This window comes from Plecotus auritus (assembly GCF_963455305.1).
Source record: "Plecotus auritus genome assembly, chromosome: 3".
In the NCBI taxonomy this organism is placed as follows: Eukaryota; Metazoa; Chordata; class Mammalia; order Chiroptera; family Vespertilionidae; genus Plecotus; species Plecotus auritus.
The window spans coordinates 202,023,851-202,041,726 of record NC_137772.1 but is presented as its reverse complement, the minus strand read 5'-3'; the positions used below and the strand labels follow the sequence as shown (position 1 = coordinate 202,041,726).

At 46.0% G+C, this 17,876-nt stretch overlaps 1 protein-coding gene and 1 pseudogene across 4 annotated transcripts in view; both read left to right on the top strand.

The window, feature by feature from the left end:
* Window positions 1-17,876, top strand: part of FAM234B (family with sequence similarity 234 member B) — a 34,308-nt gene that overhangs the window by 12,629 nt on the left and 3,803 nt on the right. For all 3 annotated transcript variants that reach the window (XM_080660918.1, XM_080660920.1, XM_080660919.1), the window contains 9 exons: window positions 3,059-3,247; window positions 4,246-4,376; window positions 5,614-5,761; window positions 6,121-6,262; window positions 7,234-7,377; window positions 7,541-7,622; window positions 9,800-9,955; window positions 14,698-14,815; window positions 17,299-17,519. In XM_080660918.1, coding sequence (XP_080517044.1) covers window positions 3,059-3,247; window positions 4,246-4,376; window positions 5,614-5,761; window positions 6,121-6,262; window positions 7,234-7,377; window positions 7,541-7,622; window positions 9,800-9,955; window positions 14,698-14,815; window positions 17,299-17,519 — 1,331 coding nt within the window. The remainder of the gene's footprint in view (window positions 1-3,058; window positions 3,248-4,245; window positions 4,377-5,613; window positions 5,762-6,120; window positions 6,263-7,233; window positions 7,378-7,540; window positions 7,623-9,799; window positions 9,956-14,697; window positions 14,816-17,298; window positions 17,520-17,876) is intronic.
* LOC308244718 (ATP synthase subunit ATP5MPL, mitochondrial-like) lies at window positions 16,735-17,255 on the top strand (annotated as a pseudogene). The gene has a single exon. The product of its transcript is annotated as an ATP synthase subunit ATP5MPL, mitochondrial-like (transcript).

The window sequence follows — 17,876 nt, the reverse complement described above, 5'->3', positions numbered from 1 at the left end:
TTGACCAGAAAGCTTCTCCCAAGGGGCCATGTAGAAAAGGGCCTGTCCTGAATAGGAAGGCATCATGAGCTGTCACACAAGATAACCCCCAGCAGGAAGTTCCTGCTTCTAAATACCACTCAGTCAAGGAACCATTGAGCTCTGCAGCTGGAAGGAACTCTTCGTGGTCACCAGTCCAGGGAGGAAGCTGACCAGTGAGGAAGTGACTTGCCCACATGCCTGCAGTGCTCAGCATTAGTACTGAGGTTTCTTGAGTTTTCTCCCAGTTCGTTTTCCATTGCCTCTTAGATTACAGTAAATGTTGACTCTCCTACCTTCTCATCCCCGGCAGAAAGCTTATGTTCACATACTAATATATCACACTTTCTTCTGCTTACTTTACATCCCTGTGACTCTTTTGTGACTGCCATCCTTTTACTGCTTACTCCCTTTGTCTCTGTTCTCCATTCTGCTTTCTGCTTGGGGAGGACCATGCATGGATTATGTCAGAGGTCTCCCTTGCCTGTGGACTTCCAATTGGGTTTGGCCAATGGGGAGCACAGGCAAGAAATTGGGGGGAGAGAGAGAGAGAGAGAGAGAGAGAGAGAAGAGGAGAGGAGAGGGGAGGGGAGGGGAGGGGAGGGGAGGGGAGGGGAAGGGAGGGGAGGAGAGAATTCCTCTGGTCTCCTCCCTGCTGGATTACCTCAGCCTGGCTACATCCTTGATCACAGGTTGCAGCTCCTGTCAAGTCCTGTCAAGGTGGTCCTCTTACAGGACTTGCTTTTTCTGGGTTCCAGTAATCACTTCCTCCACTGTCCCTCTGGGCCTGGGAGCAGTAACAGTTATGAGGGCTTTACTATTCCTGGTGGTTTTCCTATACCCTGACCACATCTTGTCTCTTTAGTAAACCTTTCACAACCTACCCTAACTGAGTGTCTGTTACACAGGTCAACTGCAAAAGGAAGAAAAAAAAAGCGTTGGTTTTCAGCATAGGTCCACAGGACCTTTGGCTTGTCTTGTGGCCTCCGTTAAAGGGGATTAGAACTATAGTCTGTGAGCTGATATAGGAACTCCAGTTTGAGGTTGAGGATGCACTAGTAACTACTTGTTAATCATTCAGGCCCTGAAATAAACATCCAAGTCTATTCTAGAAAATTCTAGGCTATGTGCCCTTCTTATAAGAAATACCTTTTTGGGGCTTGTGCACTAAATAAAAGCCATTTGGGGATAGATCTGTTACAGAGAGAACCTCCAGGCAAAAAGCTGACGATGTGATTGAACCTGAGTTATATTTTTTCCTGCTTATGACTCATTAGCTAGGCTTTGAAGTAAAAATTTCCCCCATCCACGCTTAGATTTAGAGATTTCTTTTTGGTCATTTGTTATTTGTATGGTTTGCTACATATCAAGATTCATAGTGACAAGCTCATGGGTTTAAATTGGATACAATACAAACTAGCCTGATTTGGCCATAGATTGCAAAAATAATAACATCACTAACATATGTGCTATGCACCATATGAAGTCTATAACATATATTATGGATGAATTTGTCCCTTATCTCAATCCCATTAGGTAGACAATATAATTATTCCTCACCTGTTTGCAGATGAGGAAACTGAGGCATAGTGAGGCTAAGGAACTTGCCCAGTGTCCCCCAGCTGATAAATGGCAGAGCTGCAACCCAAATCCTGGGAGTCTGGCTATGGAGTTCATGTTTTTTGACCTTTATGTCAAACTGCTGCCCTTAACCCCAGACAGTGGGTTCAAAGCTCTGTGCCCCTGAACATAAGAAGGATTGTGTTTTTATTTGTTTGTTCTGTTGTCCATCCATTCATTCAGTGACTACGTATTGAATGCCTGCTGTGTACCTTAAGCAGAGCTCTGCTGATTATATTGATCTAAACAAAATGAGTGTGGTCTTTGCCTGAGGGAGTCATGGACTAATGGGGAAGGGATAACCCATCACCATCCAGAAAAAGATGTCAGAGAATTGATGTAGAGTCAGTAGGGCCCCTTAGGGGAAGGGCAGCACAGTATGTCAGAGCATCCATGAGAAGTCAAGATGTTAACATTTATCACCACACTTGTCATGGGTGCCACTGCTTCTGGCAACCAAGGCTGAAACTGTGAGCTACATTTTGACTCTTGTTTTCAGGTTGTGATTTTAACTATCAGCACTGAGGAATAGGGGCCACAAAGTTGTATTAGTTGTTGCTGGAGGTGGAAAGTGTGTGAGATGGGTCAGTACTGAAAGTGGATGTAAAACTGGCACCAAAGAAAGATACTGTTTTGCTTTTGATTGACACAAAGGATTATTTATTAAAGAGGTGAGCTACTCCAATCCTTTACCAGCTATCCTTGGACCTAGGTATAAATTTGCCCAGGTAGTATTTTTTTTACTGATTGGGGCCAAATCAGCTGATTCCAATGAACTCTAGGCCAGGAAGACCTACCTACTGATTGTTGTTAAGTGTAATCTTAAGGTTTATTAAAAAAAATATTTTTTCTGCCCTCAGGGAGCATTTGCTAGTGATAATTAAAATTCAGGTATTTTGCTCCCTGCTCTGCAGATGATCTAGTTTAGTAGCCTCATTTTTCTGAGCATACTTTTCCCTGCTGGTTTTTTTTTTTATTGTTGTTGTTGTTCTCAATTTTTTCATATTCTCAATTTTTTTTTTGTTCCTGTCTTTATTCAGACAACAATTGGTTGCTATGTACCAGTATTTTGTAAGGTACTGCATGTACAGAAATTAATGCCACAGCCTTTATCCTTAAGGATGTCAGTATTTTGTTGGGCTCAGGTGACAGGCATGGGAGCAGAGGTGTTGGGAGAGGTGCAAGCGTGGAGTTGCATAAGGCAGCCTGGAGGAGGTCCAGGGCTCTTGTCCTGGACAAGATGTGTTGAACAGACAGGACAGGACAAGGTCTGTTACCAGAAATATGGGAGGGAGCCGAGTACACAGGTGTGGGTTGCTGCCTTACCACCATTTACTTTTGATTTTCTGGCCTCCTGCTTATCTCTACTTCTTCTTTCCTCTGCCTCCTTTCATTTCTTCTCTCTTTTGTGTGCTTTTAGGTGTCTCACGGCCTCCTGCTGTTCTCGTGTGCCTTTCGGGGATGAATGGCAGCACACTCTGGTCTAGTCCTCTCCCTGAGGAGGCTCGAGATATTACATGTTTGGATCTGATGCCAGGAAGCGTGGCCGGGACCATCTGCCTTGTGACAGGGATGCACAAGATGCTCAGCGCATTCAATGCGACATCAGGTGAAGATCATTTGCCACAAAAGATCTCTGCTCCAGTGAGCCATGGTCTCGGATTAGAACAATCTGGTAGGGGAGGACCTTCCATTCTCACATGGTGGAAAATTTGATTTACTGCTTTGGAAGGCGGTTATTTTAGGGAGATAACAGAAAGGGTTGGAATAGGTTGAGTGCTAGATCCACAGTTTAGTCTGAACAGAAACTACCTTGAGGCCTTTGGTTTCTAGATAGTCTCCCTACTTTGTTCTTTCCACAAAAGACAGCTGAGCATTGTCTCTTCATATTTGATAGCTATGGGGTGCGTGTGTGAACTTGGACATCAACTACTTAAAAATATGTCAGTGAAGAAAGTAAGATTTGTTGAGGCATGTTGTTTGGCTTTTTATCTTCTTATTGCATTTAGACATACATGGCAAAGGTATGAAAAAGAATAATGTGTAATGAAGGCTCTTTACAGAGTCATAAGTATACTATTGGTATGCTTGTTAACACCTTGGACTGAATAAATATCATCCTTCCCAATTTTAGAGGTTGGGGTTTGGTCCTGGGTACTTCTGAATGGAAAAGGATTGCATGCGAGTTAACTCTAGAGCTGAGGTCATGTTGAAAATCTACGATTGATCTCTCTACTCAGGTGAACACATGGTAGGAGAGAGTTAGTTTTCTGTTTGGCTGCCCTGGTGGTTCCTTAATAGTTGTAATAATCTCAGATCAATTCCTCTGTCCCAGACAAGTGGGCTCCTCTCTCTTGGGGAGATGTTAGTACCTCCATTTATCTAAAACATCAGGTGTGAAGTTATTACGTGGGTTTGTTACCTAGGCACTTGGGGATTTCCTCTCACACTCTCTGCTCCATTCCTCCCAGTAAGGTAAAAAGGAAGTAGGAGTTACTATCTGTTGTTCAGCCACTGAGTTTCTCTTTTCTGGCCTGGGAGCATTGTGGCCAGCCTTTTCAGGAAGCAGAAAGCCATCATTGTGATCAGCCTATTGTCCTTCTTTAGGGAAAGCCATTTGGACTTTAAACCCAAACTACCTATCCAACGGTACCCTGGCTGCCCCAGGGGTGGTACTGCCAGATGTGGACGAAGATGGCATTCGAGATCTTGTGGTTCTGGCTGTTGGGGAATCACAGGTATGCTCTATAAAATGGTCCTTGTATTTCCTTCTGGAAGCACTTCATCTTTAGTTAGTTCCTAGTATTGTTGTTAGAAATGCTGCTTGAAACCTCTTATTACAAGGGCTTAGCTTTAAATAAGTTTGCTTTGTGAGTTTAAATGGATAATTTACCACTATGAACCCATTTCCCTGGCAGTCTCATTATGGTTCCACTAACTATGGCAGGTGGGGCTTTGCAGCCAGATAGATCTGTGTGTGAATTCTGAATAATTATCACTTTGTAGTTCTGTGGCCTTGTTATAGACTTACTATGGTAATGTTATTATTTTTACAATCTATGGCCAAATCAGATTTGGTTCGTATTGTGTCCAGTCAAATCCATGACCTTGATAGGAATGATGAATAGGCCTGGGACAAAAGCAGAGTGCTGTGACATTCCACTAAAACCTCCCTCTGCATTGTCACTGACTCCTCCTCTGGTACACTGGAAATCACTTGTCTTTATCTTATGCATAAGAACTCAGGATGATAAACTTTGTCAAAAGCTTTACTGAGGTCAGGATATTGATACAGTCCTCATATTTCCCAACCAGTGACTCTCCCCAAAAGAAAATCCTCTAGAGTAGGGATCAGCAAACTATTGCCTGCAGGCCAGATTTGGCCCATTGCTTGTTTTTGTAAATAAAGTTTTATTGGAACACATTTATATATTATCTATGGCCGCTTTCACACTGTAGTGGTAGAGTAGTTACAGAAACATTTGGCTCGCAAAACCTAAAGTATTAACCATCTGGCCTTTCACAGAAAGTTTGCCCATCTTTGTTTGAGAGTGGCCAGGCAGATGTGTAATGTTATGACCAGAGATCAGTGTCTGCATTGATTCTTGCTGGGACCAAATATTACTGGGGATTTCTGGGTATGAGAGCAGAGACCAGGGGTCAGCTATCCTGTTTAGCTCTGGGCTAGAATTCTGGTCTCAAGAGACTGTCCATTAGCCAAAACTGCACTTCAGAGAAATTGCCTGAGCTACCATCAACATGCCCTTTGCGGGTGTCTAACAAGGGAAGGGGACAGTTGCCTCTCTTTCTTACTTTCAGGGAATAAAGTAAAGCAGTTTTGGCTTGGTGCTTTCCAACCTGGAAAGTGTTTCTGAATCCTTAGCTAACAATGAAGCAATGACTATGTGGAGAAACTATTTGATTGGGAAACAATAGGGCTTCTGTTGACTGGACCCCCTTCTTTCAATTCTTCAGCAAGATCTGTGCTTTCTGCTGGTGTCTGGCCGGACAGGGAGTCCAGTGGGCCGACCTGTGAAGTACAACATCGTCGGAGTGGGGAATCTGATTGGTCCTCAGGTCTACATCACCGCAAATGGGGCTGTCTACATCCTGTTTGGCTTTGGTAAGAAGCAAGGCTGGCTGTTCCCCGTGGATGTAGGTGATTAGGCCTCTTTTGTGAGACTGGGTGAAAGCTGGGGAATTGCTGACACCAGCCCTTTCATCACCTCCTATAGTAGGGAGTGCTCACTGTCCTACCTGTTGCAGGTTATTCACTCTGCTTCCCCTTTGCTGCCTTCTCCAAAGAGAAGACTTTTTGTCCAGCCTCTATATAATCACTTCCCGATTCACTCCTTGTTGGACCAGTCTCAGGGGGGCTACGGTAGACCCATCTCATCAGGCTCTAAGTCTCTCTCAGATCCTCATCCTGGGGGAGGTCTATTAAATTCAGCTTCTCAGTGTTGGCTCTTCCTGTGGTGCTAGGAAATATCCAAGCTGTCACCCTGCGGGACATTTTTGTTCAGGCCCAAAATCGAGACAGCGCACCACCTTCTCTGCAGATGGAAGAGCCAGAATGGGAGAAGCGAAGATCCATCAACCTGTCAGAACTCATTGACATTTACAGGTAGGACCTTGTCATTGAGGTTTCAAACTCTCACGTGCCATGGAGTCTCTGAATTTGGTTGGGCTGGTGAATATGTGGGCAGAGGTTTGGGGGGAAGCAGTGATAGTCTTAAGCTATTACCTTGTGATCTGGTTAAAGTGAGTGAGAAATTTTCTTGATAACATACTGTGTTGATATCTCTGTGTTAGTGATGATGATGTGTGATCCCTTTGCATGCAGGTTGGAAAGAAGGATATTTGTTTAGGTTCTGAGTCGGGGTGAAGCTGGGGAACTTTAAATTAGTGAGATAGGTTTATTTAAAATAACTGTCAAACTGCTGAAATATCTACCATACTTTCCCTGTATTTTTTTCTCTTAGTTGAAGAATCATTTTGGCAGAAGCAAGAATAGCATCCATGAAATCTTACTTTTTATTTTTGTTTCCTTCTTAACTAAAAGCATGTAGTTTGTTTGTCATATGCAGTGGATTTTACCCATTTAGTAATAATTGTCTTCATTCTTTAATACTAGGAGTTTTCAATCATTTTCGGAGGCAGTGTCCTATTGTTCCAGTGAATTGGAGAGATGTTAAGTAAAATGGTCCCAGTTGTGCAGAGAAAGAAATAATGTGATGCAGTGTATATTTACCAGGAGTCACTGTCCACGCTTAATGGCAATTTCAGGACTCCTGCCCAAATCCGCACCTCCCTTCCCTGCCGCTCTCTTTGGCTCTGTTTTCTTCCCCAGAGTGTCCAACGTGAGTGGTATGCGGCACCTCTGTGAGTTCTTTATGAACTTGCGTGGATTTTCTAGGGATTCTTGGTTTCTAAAGGTCAGGAAAATGAGAGTTCGCTGAACGGCAAACTTCCCCTAATGGTGGGAGATGAATATAGAAGTTATACAAACGTGTGTACCAAGAGAAAAGGACAGGACAAGTGGGTCAGGAGCCTCATCTAATCCAGAGACTGACTGTCGGGGTCTTGGTGATTCAGCGACGGTGTTGAGCTGCTCCAGATGGTGAAGGCACCGGATTCCAACTGCAGCAACCTCCTGATCACAACCAGACAGGCCCTCGTCCTGCTCCGGGGGCAGAACCTCACACCGCACTGGACCCTGAGTCTTCAGGGCCTACCCAGGTTGGCAGTGCACTCCTTCTCACGTATGCTGCTTTGAACCACTTTCCTGTGTTTAAAAACTGCCCAGAACAATTGTTTGATATCTGGGGCTGATGCAGGAGAAGGGAGGGAAAGAGGTCCTTGTTTTCTCACCGTTGCTCTCTTACCTTGTTCTCATTTGTAGCCAGCCCACTCCTGGGTATTTCACTGACGATCAGACGTTAGACTTCCTCCTGCAGATACAGGATGGAGTCGGGATGAAAAAGGTAAATCCTTGGGACTCACATCAATCAAAACACATATAAAGTATATACGTTGTGTGCAGCTCTGCGCTAAGCACTGGGAGAAATAAAGAGAACCCAAAATACGTTCCTTCCTTCAAAGAACTCAAAGTCTAGCTGAATGGATAAAGTGAATACGCACAACTCAGTGCTAAAGTCTGTAGCATCGGAAGCTTTTCTGGCTAACCTTCCTGCACAGGAGACCTCGTGGATTCCTCACAGCGAGGCAGTAGGAGCCTTCTGACATGGAGGAAGGCATAAATACAGGCATAAATACATGTAATACTTCCGTGCATCCAATATACACCTAACATTTCAGCGAAGGCAGGATGTCTGTGGGGGCTGGGTTTTTATGGAGGACTTTATAGAAGAGGGAAGGATGAGCAGGGACTTGAAAGTTGAACTGTATCCTGTGAGGGGTGGATGGGGAAGCATGCCAGGCGGGGAACACCAAGACCAGACAGACGCCCAGAGACAGAAAGGCATGGCATGTCCCAAGGACACGTAATAGTTCTTTCTCATTTTACGTGAGATTGCATAATGTGAGGATGTAATGATTGGATAGGCAGTTTTCATTTCTTGAACACTAGAAGCAGAACAAGAGTTTTTATGTTTTCCTTTTTATAATTGACCTCGCTTTTTGGTTTATCTTCACTGTAAAATATGTATTTATATATTGCACACTGTTCCCTGAGAGCGAATTCAACACACACTTAATCATCACCTCTAAAGTGTGCCAAATTCTGTGCTGGAACGCACATGATGTCTGTGGAGAACACAGTGTGAATGAAGGCCAGGCCACTGTCTGTAACTCACAGTCATTGGGGTGCTGTTCGTACACAGCTCTGCCACGTTGTGCTGTAATGGAGGCTCACACTGCCGCGGGGACGTGGAGAGCAGATTGAGTGAAAAAGTCAAGAGACGCTTCATGGTGGTCGGGGGGTCGGATGTGCAGAATCATGGGGGCAAAGAAGAGGTTTGCCCAATTACAGATAAGGATGGGCTGAGGGTTCCTGCCAGAGAGGTCAGGATAAAGTCAGCTGATGGAGGGTATTGAAAGCAAAGCTGCAGAATTTGGATGAAGTGTGGACGCAGTAGGGTTTTTCGGTCACGAGCAGAGGACAGATCCCGTGATCAAGTGTCCCTTCAGGGAGAGCCTTCCAGAAGCAATGTCTGATTGTCTTTCAAAGAAACTTCAGGTAGAGATTGGAATGTTCATTGGCATTCCTGGCAGGATTGAGGGAGAGGGTATATATATAGTAGGTTAGTTAAGACTTGAGTTTTAATCCTGGCTCCACTGTTTATTGGTGTCCTTAGGCCAATTACATAATTTTGCCTAGCTGCAGCTTCTGCATCTGTAAAATGGGTAACAACACTGCCTACTACTTCATAGGGTTATTGTGGCAGCTAAATGAGATAATACGCATGACTGGATAAAATTGTTCAGTGCTATGTCTCTAGACTTCTTTTCTTCCCAAGACTATCAAAGGGAATCTTAAACTGTGAGCCCATTTTCCTGTCTGCTCACTCAGAGGAGTTTGTCTCTCTAGGACCTATGTGAGGCTGCGTCTGAACATGGACGGAGAAGAGCAAGTCCCTAGAGACAGGAAGAATAGGGAAGTGATGGTAGAAAGAGGTGTATGTAGTCTTTCCACACACTGAGGAACAGAGACACCAAGGAGAAAGGGAGAATGACACTGAGCTAGAGGTAGAAGGGGGCGTTTTGTCAGGTGACAGGCTCTACAGCTGTTGGGTGTGAGGTGTTTGTGGGGAAAGGAACTTTAAATGCTGCCAGGGATTATGAATTCAGTTTCTTTAAGTATCCTTTGAGAGATGCAGCTAAGGAGTGCGTTTTCTCTTTATTTTCTGCCTGTTTGGACGGTGCTCTTTTAAATTTGAGACTACCCTAGGGATGAACTACACATGCCACGGAAGCTCTCAGTGCAGCGTATAGGAGACGGCGTTCACTTAATCATGGTTCTGAAGCGTTGCTGCCGCTGCACAAGGGAAGGAGCAGGATGGAGACGAATCTGTTGGCATCTGTTTCAGCCTGTTAATAAATGTTATTTGAATGTGTGTGTGTGTGTGTGTCTGTCTGTGTGTGTCTGTCTGCCTGCTGCCCTTCTGAGGATGGGCTCTCCTCACTGTCTTCTCTCGTACAGATGATGGTGGTGGATGGGGACTCTGGCTCTGTTATTTGGAATTACACTGCTCCATGTCACTTGAAAAGAACACCAACCACCTCAGCAGTTACTTCAGACCAGAAGTCCGTCTTCCTCTTTTGGGCTGAAGGGCTGCCAGCTGCACCTTCCAATTCCGTAAGTGAGCCTGGGAGGGTCCCTCTGTCACTTTGTCGGATGGTGGCTGCTCTGTGGGGCTGGCTGGGTCTGAAGGTGTCATTAGACCAGCCACAGCTCCAGGTGGTTGTGGGTAGAATAAAGCAGCCTTCGAGTGGGCAGAGCAGGAGCCTGCTTCCTACTGAGCTCTGCTTCCCGCCTTTGCCTTTCAGCCAGGCTGTGGGGCAGCCGACCCCAGCCCCTTGGCTGCTGCTACAACAGAGGGGCCCTGCTCGGCTGAAGTGAGAGTTCACTTGGGGAGATTGTGGGAGAGAAGATCTGATACACAGAAGGCGGATTGCAGAAAGTCTTACATGCTATATTGTGGTATTTTGTTGATGAGTCAGGCAGAATAAGAGGTGCCGGTGAGTTTTTAGGGAGACCCACCTTGATTTCGTTCAACACATGTTGACCAGTACCTGCTCTGTGCCAGGTACCATGTTCTCTGTAGGGACCTAAGGATACACTGGAAACAGTGCTGCACCTCCAGAGAAGAGAGATGGTCCCCAATGATGGGAGCATGCAGAGATCGAAGGAGGAAGAGTCCTGAACTCACCAACTGTGTGCTGTCAGACAAGTCAGTTAACTTTTCTGAGCTTCGAGCTCTTTATCCATGAATGACAGTGCTAATATATTCCCTCTTATTGAGGATCAGATTGGCTTAACATCAAGATTATAGTCTTGAGGAGGATCCAAGATGGCGGCATAGGTAAACACCTAAACTGCTGCCTCGCACAACAATTTCAAAACTACAACTAAAAGACAAAACGTCTATCACCCAGAACCACGGGAAAGCTGGCTGAGTGGAAATTCTACAACTAGAAGGAAAGAGCAAACAGCATTGAGGGGTGCACAAGGGCGGAAAAGCTGAGGTACAGAGACGCGCGAATTGGGAGCACTGCTATTTTCAACCCAAAGGGAGACAAGCTCCCGATTACTCCGAACTCCAGTTTCTGGGGAGACGCGGGGGACCCAAACTCCTACGGGGAGAAGCTGGACTGTTTGCCGTGGGGTCGGAAAGTGAGGGAGGCTTGCTTGCAGGGCTGTGCGCAGGAATAATTGTTTACTGTGCTGGGGCGCGGGAGGCGGAGACACGGAGACGCAGAGCCGACTTCTGGCAGCCATCGCTGTTTGCTACGCCCTAGCCTAGTGACGCCCTGAGACCCCGCCCCGCCCAACCTACAAACCCACCCAAGCTCCAAGCAGCGGCTTTAGCATATGAATGGTCTGCCCTATTGCAGCTTAACCTAGCAAACGTGCAGCCTGGGTCAGACAGCTCCAAAACCTCCAAACCCCAAGCAAAGAGGAGAAAACTTTAGTTCTCCCTGTAGCGCCTGCTGGGTGGCCTCAGACAGTAGCTGACCTGCACCCCATTGGAGATCCAGAAGCCAGTGTACCTAGTGGTCAGTGTGAGACACCAGATTTCAACTCCTCACATCCATAAGTGATACATTCAAGAGGCAGACTCAGTGAGCACCAAAGCCCCACTGAAACAAGTCCTGCACCATAAGCGTGTCTCCAGCGCAGCAGTTCTTCCATTATAGACACAGCGGGTCCTCACAGCCAATTGGCCTGGAGGTCAGTTCCTCCCAGTGTACCAACAGCAATCAAGGCTTAACTACACCAAGACTTTGCACTCAGCCCACAAAGGGGTGTACCAAAGGCGTCCACCTCAAGTGATTGGGGAGGCTGAGCTACTGGCCCCTATAGGTCACCTACCACACAAAGCCACTCCATCAACACAAGGAAGCAGCAAAATGCGGAGACCAAGAAACATGTCACGAATGAGAGAAATGGAAGAAAGCAAACTACTGGACGACATAGAGTTCAGAACCACATTTATAAGGTTACTCAAGAATCTTCTAAAAACCGCTGAGGAACTTAGTGAGACCTTTAAGGATCTTAATGAGAATACCAAAAAAATGGAAAAGGACCAGTCAGAAATTAAGCATACACTGTCTGAAATAAAGAATATACAGAAACTCAACTGTAGATCAACGTACCCAAAGAATCAAACCAAAGATCTGAAATATGGGGAAACAAAAAACACCCAACCAGAAAAACAAAAAGAAAAAATCCAAAAATATGAAGATAGTGTAAGGAGCCTCTGGGACAACTTTAAGCGTACCAACATCCGAATTTTTGGGGTGCCAGAAGAAGAGAGAGAGCAAAATATTGAAAACCTATTAGAAGAAATAATGAATAATGACAGAAAACTTTCCCTACCTGGTGAAAGAAATAGACTTACAAGTTCAGGAAGCACACAGAACCCCATACAAGAGGAATCCAAAGAGGACCACACCAAGACACATCATAATTAAAATGCCAAGGGCAAAAGACAAAGAGAGAATCTTGAAAGCAGCAAGAGAAAAACGGTTAGTTACCTACAAGGGAGCACCCATACGACTGTCAGCTGATTTCTTGGCAGAAACTATGCAGGCCAGAAGGGAGTGGCAAGAAATATTCAAAGTGATGAATAGCAAGAACCTACAACCAAGATTACTCTACCCAGCAAAGCTATCATTCAGAGTTGAAGGTCAGATAAAGAGCTTTACAGACAAGAAAAAGCTAAAGTAGTTCATCACCACCAAACCAGGATTACATGAAATGCTGAAGGGTGTTCTTTAAGAAGAGGAAGAAGAAGAAAAAGGTAAAGATAAAAATTATGAACAACAAAGTGACATCAAATACATACCTACCAACAAGTGAATCTAAAAATCAAGTGAATAAAAAATCTGAAGAACAGAATGGACTGGTGAATATAATAGAATCAGGGACATAGAAAGGGAGTGGACTGACAATTCTCAGGGGGGAGGGGGTGTGAGGGGTGCGGGAAGAGATTGGACAAAAAGCTTACACCTATGGATGAAGACAGTGGCGGGGGGTAAGGGCATGGGGTGGGGTGGGGAATCAGGTGGAGGGAAGCTATGGGGGAAAAAAAGAGGAACACCTGTAATAATCTGAACAATAAAGATTTATTAAAAAAAAGAAAAGAAAAAAAAAAGATTATAGTCTTCACTCTGGTATTCCCTGACTTGTGACCATGGGCAGTTTACCTAACATTTTAACTTTTGGGGTTTTCTCATGTAATAAAATGAGGGGATTGGACCAGATGACTCAAATGTAAGTATCTGAAAATAACAAAGGCATGTTACAAATGTGGGAATAGAAAACACAAGTGAGAATTTTAGATGGAAGCGAAAAAGGAGATACTCATTTTGTCTGGGGAGAGTAGAGAGTTTTTCAGGAAAGAGGTGGCATTCAAGTCGGGTTCCTAAGGACACACAGTGTTCTAGCAGGAGGAAAGGAGCTGGATAGGGGAGTTAGTCTGAGGCGGGGGCTGGCGGGGGGGGGAAGTTAAGATGAGAAGAGGTTAGATAGAGCAAAGTGGAGCTTGTGTTTAGGTAGTCACCAGACATTCTTGAAGCATGGGGTGGGCAGGTAAGTAATTGTGGGAGGAGGCTGGAAATGGCAGATTTGGATTAAATGGTGTAAGACCTTGGTTTTCATGCCTAGGAATTTGGGCCTATGCTGTAGGTGGTGAGGAAGGAGTTCGGCTGTTCTCTTGTCCTGGTAGCTAAGCCAGAGATCTGCCCCGTCATGCCTGGGACCTAAGGGGGTGTGGAAAAGCCCTCTTCTGCTTTGTGAGCATGTGGTGGGAGTGTGGTGGCTGCCGGCCCCCCGCCCATGCTTCTCCTCAGTGGACTTCTTCCTGTGCTGACAGTATAGAAGCAGGGGGGATAGTCATTTTTCAGGGTTTCACTTCCTCCCTGAGGGGAGATCCAAGAGGATCCCAGGGAAGGGGCGGTGCTCCCGGGGCGCTCAGTAGAGCAGCCGTTTACTAACCCGTGCACGGCATTTCTGTGCTGTAGCAACTGCATGGCTGCACCGCGTGCTCCTGCCGGATATCATCCGTGCACAGCAGTTACTCTGTTAAAGAAAGTTCCAGTGTGCATTTATCCTGCTACAGGGAGCTTGGAGACTGACACTAGGCCTTGCAGTTTTAAAAAATATATATTTTATTGATTTTTTTATAGAGAGGAAGGGAGAGGGATAGAGAGTTAGAAACATCGATGAGAGAGAAACATCGATCAGCTGCCTCCTGCACACCTCCTACTGGGGATGTGCCCTCAACCAAGGTACATGCCCTTGACCAGAATCCAACCTGGGACCTTTCAGTCCACAGGCCGACACTCTATCCACTGAGCCAAACCAGTTAGGGTGCAGTTTTTGTTCTATAATGAATGACTTGCTCTGTCTGGTCAGCCTTCTCTTTATTTCTGTAAATAAGATTTTTGTGACTCCTATCCTGACACTTGCAATTGGCTTTACTATCCAATGAGAGGAAATGTCGTTGGCATGTTTTCATACATAGATAATCTCTGTCTGCACACATCTCCCCCTCCTACTGCAGGCCTAGAGGCAGGAGACTGCGGTATCTACCTCAGATTTCTGTCCCGGGGCATGTACGTTTCCTTTCTTCCTTTTGTTTTTCTTAAAAGGGAGAAAGTATTTTCTAGCTACAGTGGTTTGAAGAAGTGAGTGGTTAGGATTTTGAGCTCTTAGGAATATGTCTCCTATGTCTGGGAGTTTCTCTCTCCTTGCAGTTGGGATCAGGTCTTAGCATCTGAGAGAAATGAGTAACCTCACTTTCTCCTCCGAGGACCGTCACGTGTGGGAATGCAGAATTACTTTTGCTTTTCCTTTTTGCTCCTCATTGTCAGGATGTCATCCTGGGAACTGAGCCACCCAGCCTTCACCACCTTTACCTCCTGCACCCGGCGTTCCCCTCCATTCTTCTGGATCTGGCCAATGCCACGGGCACAGTAACGGCTGCAGAGGGTCAGTGCCAGCGACGGTGGGAGTCTGTGTACACAGCGAGGGGAGAGGATGTGCTGGCTGCATGTGAGAAGACCATGTCCCCAAGGGAAGGATGTGTGCTTTCAGACAGGGGGTGTGCTGAGCCACTGGTTTTCCCTGGTGTCCCTGGTGCCCAGGGCCATTGCGGGAGCATTCCCTCTGGGAAGCACACCAGGCTCACAGGGTGAGGACCCACCTCCTCTGAATCTGCTGCACGTTGAGGGGGAAGTGTGGTCCCATTCCCAGAGGGTTCTAAGTGGTGGTGATTCATGCATCCACTCACTCAGCAGGTGTTTATTGAGCACCAGTTGTATGCCAGGCACTACACCAGGGGCTGTGAGTACAAATAAGAGTAGTTTCTTGACTCTTTAGGAGCTCAGGACTTAGAATTAACTGGAGGGATATGATGGAGGTAGACTGTTTGCTCAGGGCGTTGGTTTAGGATCTGTGGAGACTCCTTTGACTAGGAAAAGGGAACATGCCCATTGCCTAGAAATGGCAGCCAGGAGAAAAAGCAAAGGGAAAAAGACCACTCGTCATGGCTGTGAACATTTGGGAAGTGTTCCTCTACTTTATATATGCATCTAAATAGTATCATGTAGCAAAATTGGGGTCATACATAAGGGACCTTTAACTCAGGAAACTGAGCCCTGAAAACCCAGCCACTGCTACCTGCTGGTCTGGAGGTGTCTGATGGTCTCGCCCCAGAGGTTCCTTCCCCAGGCTGGCCTTGGGGAATCTGTTCCTGCTGGGGCGGATGGGGAAGACCAGACTGGCCACGTTCCTTACGTCTTTCCATATCCTCTTGCCCTTCAAAGACTTGCTTTCTCCTTAGAAACGTATTTGCCTTAAGGTCAAAGCTAATGCATTCTGAACTTACTGGGATACATTGGGAGCTTGCAGCACACCTGTCCACGGGCTTTGTGTGTGGCAGGGGGCTAAGTAGGGAGCTGTCAGCTTACAAAATCCTGGAATGTGATCTAAATGAGCAATTTTTTAAATATTAGCATAAAATACTGTTAGTGCACATTTAATAATGGTAATTAAGAATCAAGACCATTTTTTTTAAAAATATATTTTTATTGATATTTTACAGAGAGGAAGGGAGAGAGATAGAGAGTTAGAAACATAGATGAGAGAGAAACATCGATCAGCTGCCTCCTGCACACCCCCTACTGGGGATGTGCCCGCAACCAAGGTACATGCCCTTGACCGGAATCGAACCTGGGACCCTTCAGTCCGCAGGCCGACGCTCTATCCACTGAGCCAAACCGGTTTTGGCGAATCAAGACCATTTTTATTACAACACATATTTTAAAAATGAGGCGAAATAAACACTGGCTAGGTAATAGCTTATATCAGTGGTCGGCAAACTGCGGCTCGTGAGCGCGGTTTGCCGCTCTGTTGACTAATGAGTTTGCCGACCACTGGCTTATATGATCATGTGCTGACAATCTAGGAATTCTCAGAGTTTCTAGTTTGTTGTGCTCACTTTTCTACCAGATTGTCACCATAGTTGGTCCAGCCGTGGGCAAACTACGGCCCGCAGGCCGGATCCGGCCCGTTTGGCTGTTCTATCCGGCCCGCGGAGCTGAAAGAGCAGAGGGTTCTCTTGCTCTCCCCTCTGCTCCTTTACTTTGAATTTATATTAGTTCACACAGACACTCCATCCATGCTTTTGTTCCGGCCCTCTGGTCCAGTTTAAGAACCCATTGTGGCCCTCGAGTCAAAAAGTTTGCCCACCCCTGGTATAGCCTCTAGTTTTCTGATTTGGGGCTTTCTTAGAAGCAGCTGAAGAGAAACTATGGTACAGTTCGGTGACCTTCCCGAGGAGCTGGCTGTGCGGGTCATGGCAGCCCGAGCTGTTCTGCGTCAGCCTGAGCCGTTGGTCCTGTGGTGGGATGTTTCAGAGCCTCATTAAAAATGTGTGGGTCCCCATGAAGCCCTACTACACCCACGTTTACCAGGAGATCTAGGTGAGGCTGGGGCTGACAGGCCTCATCGTGTACAAGACCAGGAGTGCGGATAAAAAAGCTACAGCTCTGAAAGGTTTGAGTCCCACGCCTGCCCATGGTCATCACTAGCAGCTGAGCCGAGTGCGCAGTGGGGGAGTGTCAGCCCGGCATACACCTTGGCTGTTAGATGGGGATGAGAGACACGCTGTATCTAGAAGTGCCCTTTCCTTGCTGGCATGAATAATAAACATACCTGTGAGAAAAAAAAAAAAAAGAAACGATGGTACAAAAACCCAGAAGAATGTGCTGCTTTGCCGGCATCCAGCCCTTCACCACTACACCCCACTATTTAGCTCAGTGCCTTGCATTTTTCAGGTGCTCAATAAACTTCTTGTATGAGTTAATGAAGGAGTAAATGAACGAATGAATCTGATTGCTGAACCAAACCACTCTGCTGTTAGTGGAAGTCTCCTGTCCTTGTTAACTGCTCTTGTTTTTGTCCTTCCTCAGTTGGAATTAACGACCTCTGGAAAGATGCCTTTTATGTTACCAGGACAACGGGGCCAAGCTCCAAAGGCCATCCAGCACCCCTGGTGGTCAGCAAGCTGAGTCTGCGGTGGGCACTGATGGAGGGCCAAATGGTCCAGCTAAAGGAGACCACCCCCAAAACTGGCCGTGGGGAGCTGCGACGATTCCTCTCTAGGATCAAGTTTGTTGATTCTCCCTTACAGGTAAATAGCTTCTGACACAAATATCTGGTTACTATTGAGGGTTTAGGACAAATTCTACCAACTTCAACATTGCTCTTTAGAAAAGAGAGAGAATGGGAGCCTCTTGAGTAGGTGGGTGTCAGGAACCAGTTGTTTAGACCAGTGTTATTTTCTAAGGGTGCTTCATTACCCCTGAGAAATGATACTCAGTTGTTTTTAGAGGGAGATGGTACCATCTCCCTTAGGGGACATTGGTGGGGCCATAGTTTTTATTTATTGTCCCAGTGACTGAGGGGGGTGGATCCTACTGGTATTTTCTGGGTAGAGGCTAGTGATGCTAACATGCTGGGCTTGTGGCAGTTGCATAGAGTTATCTTG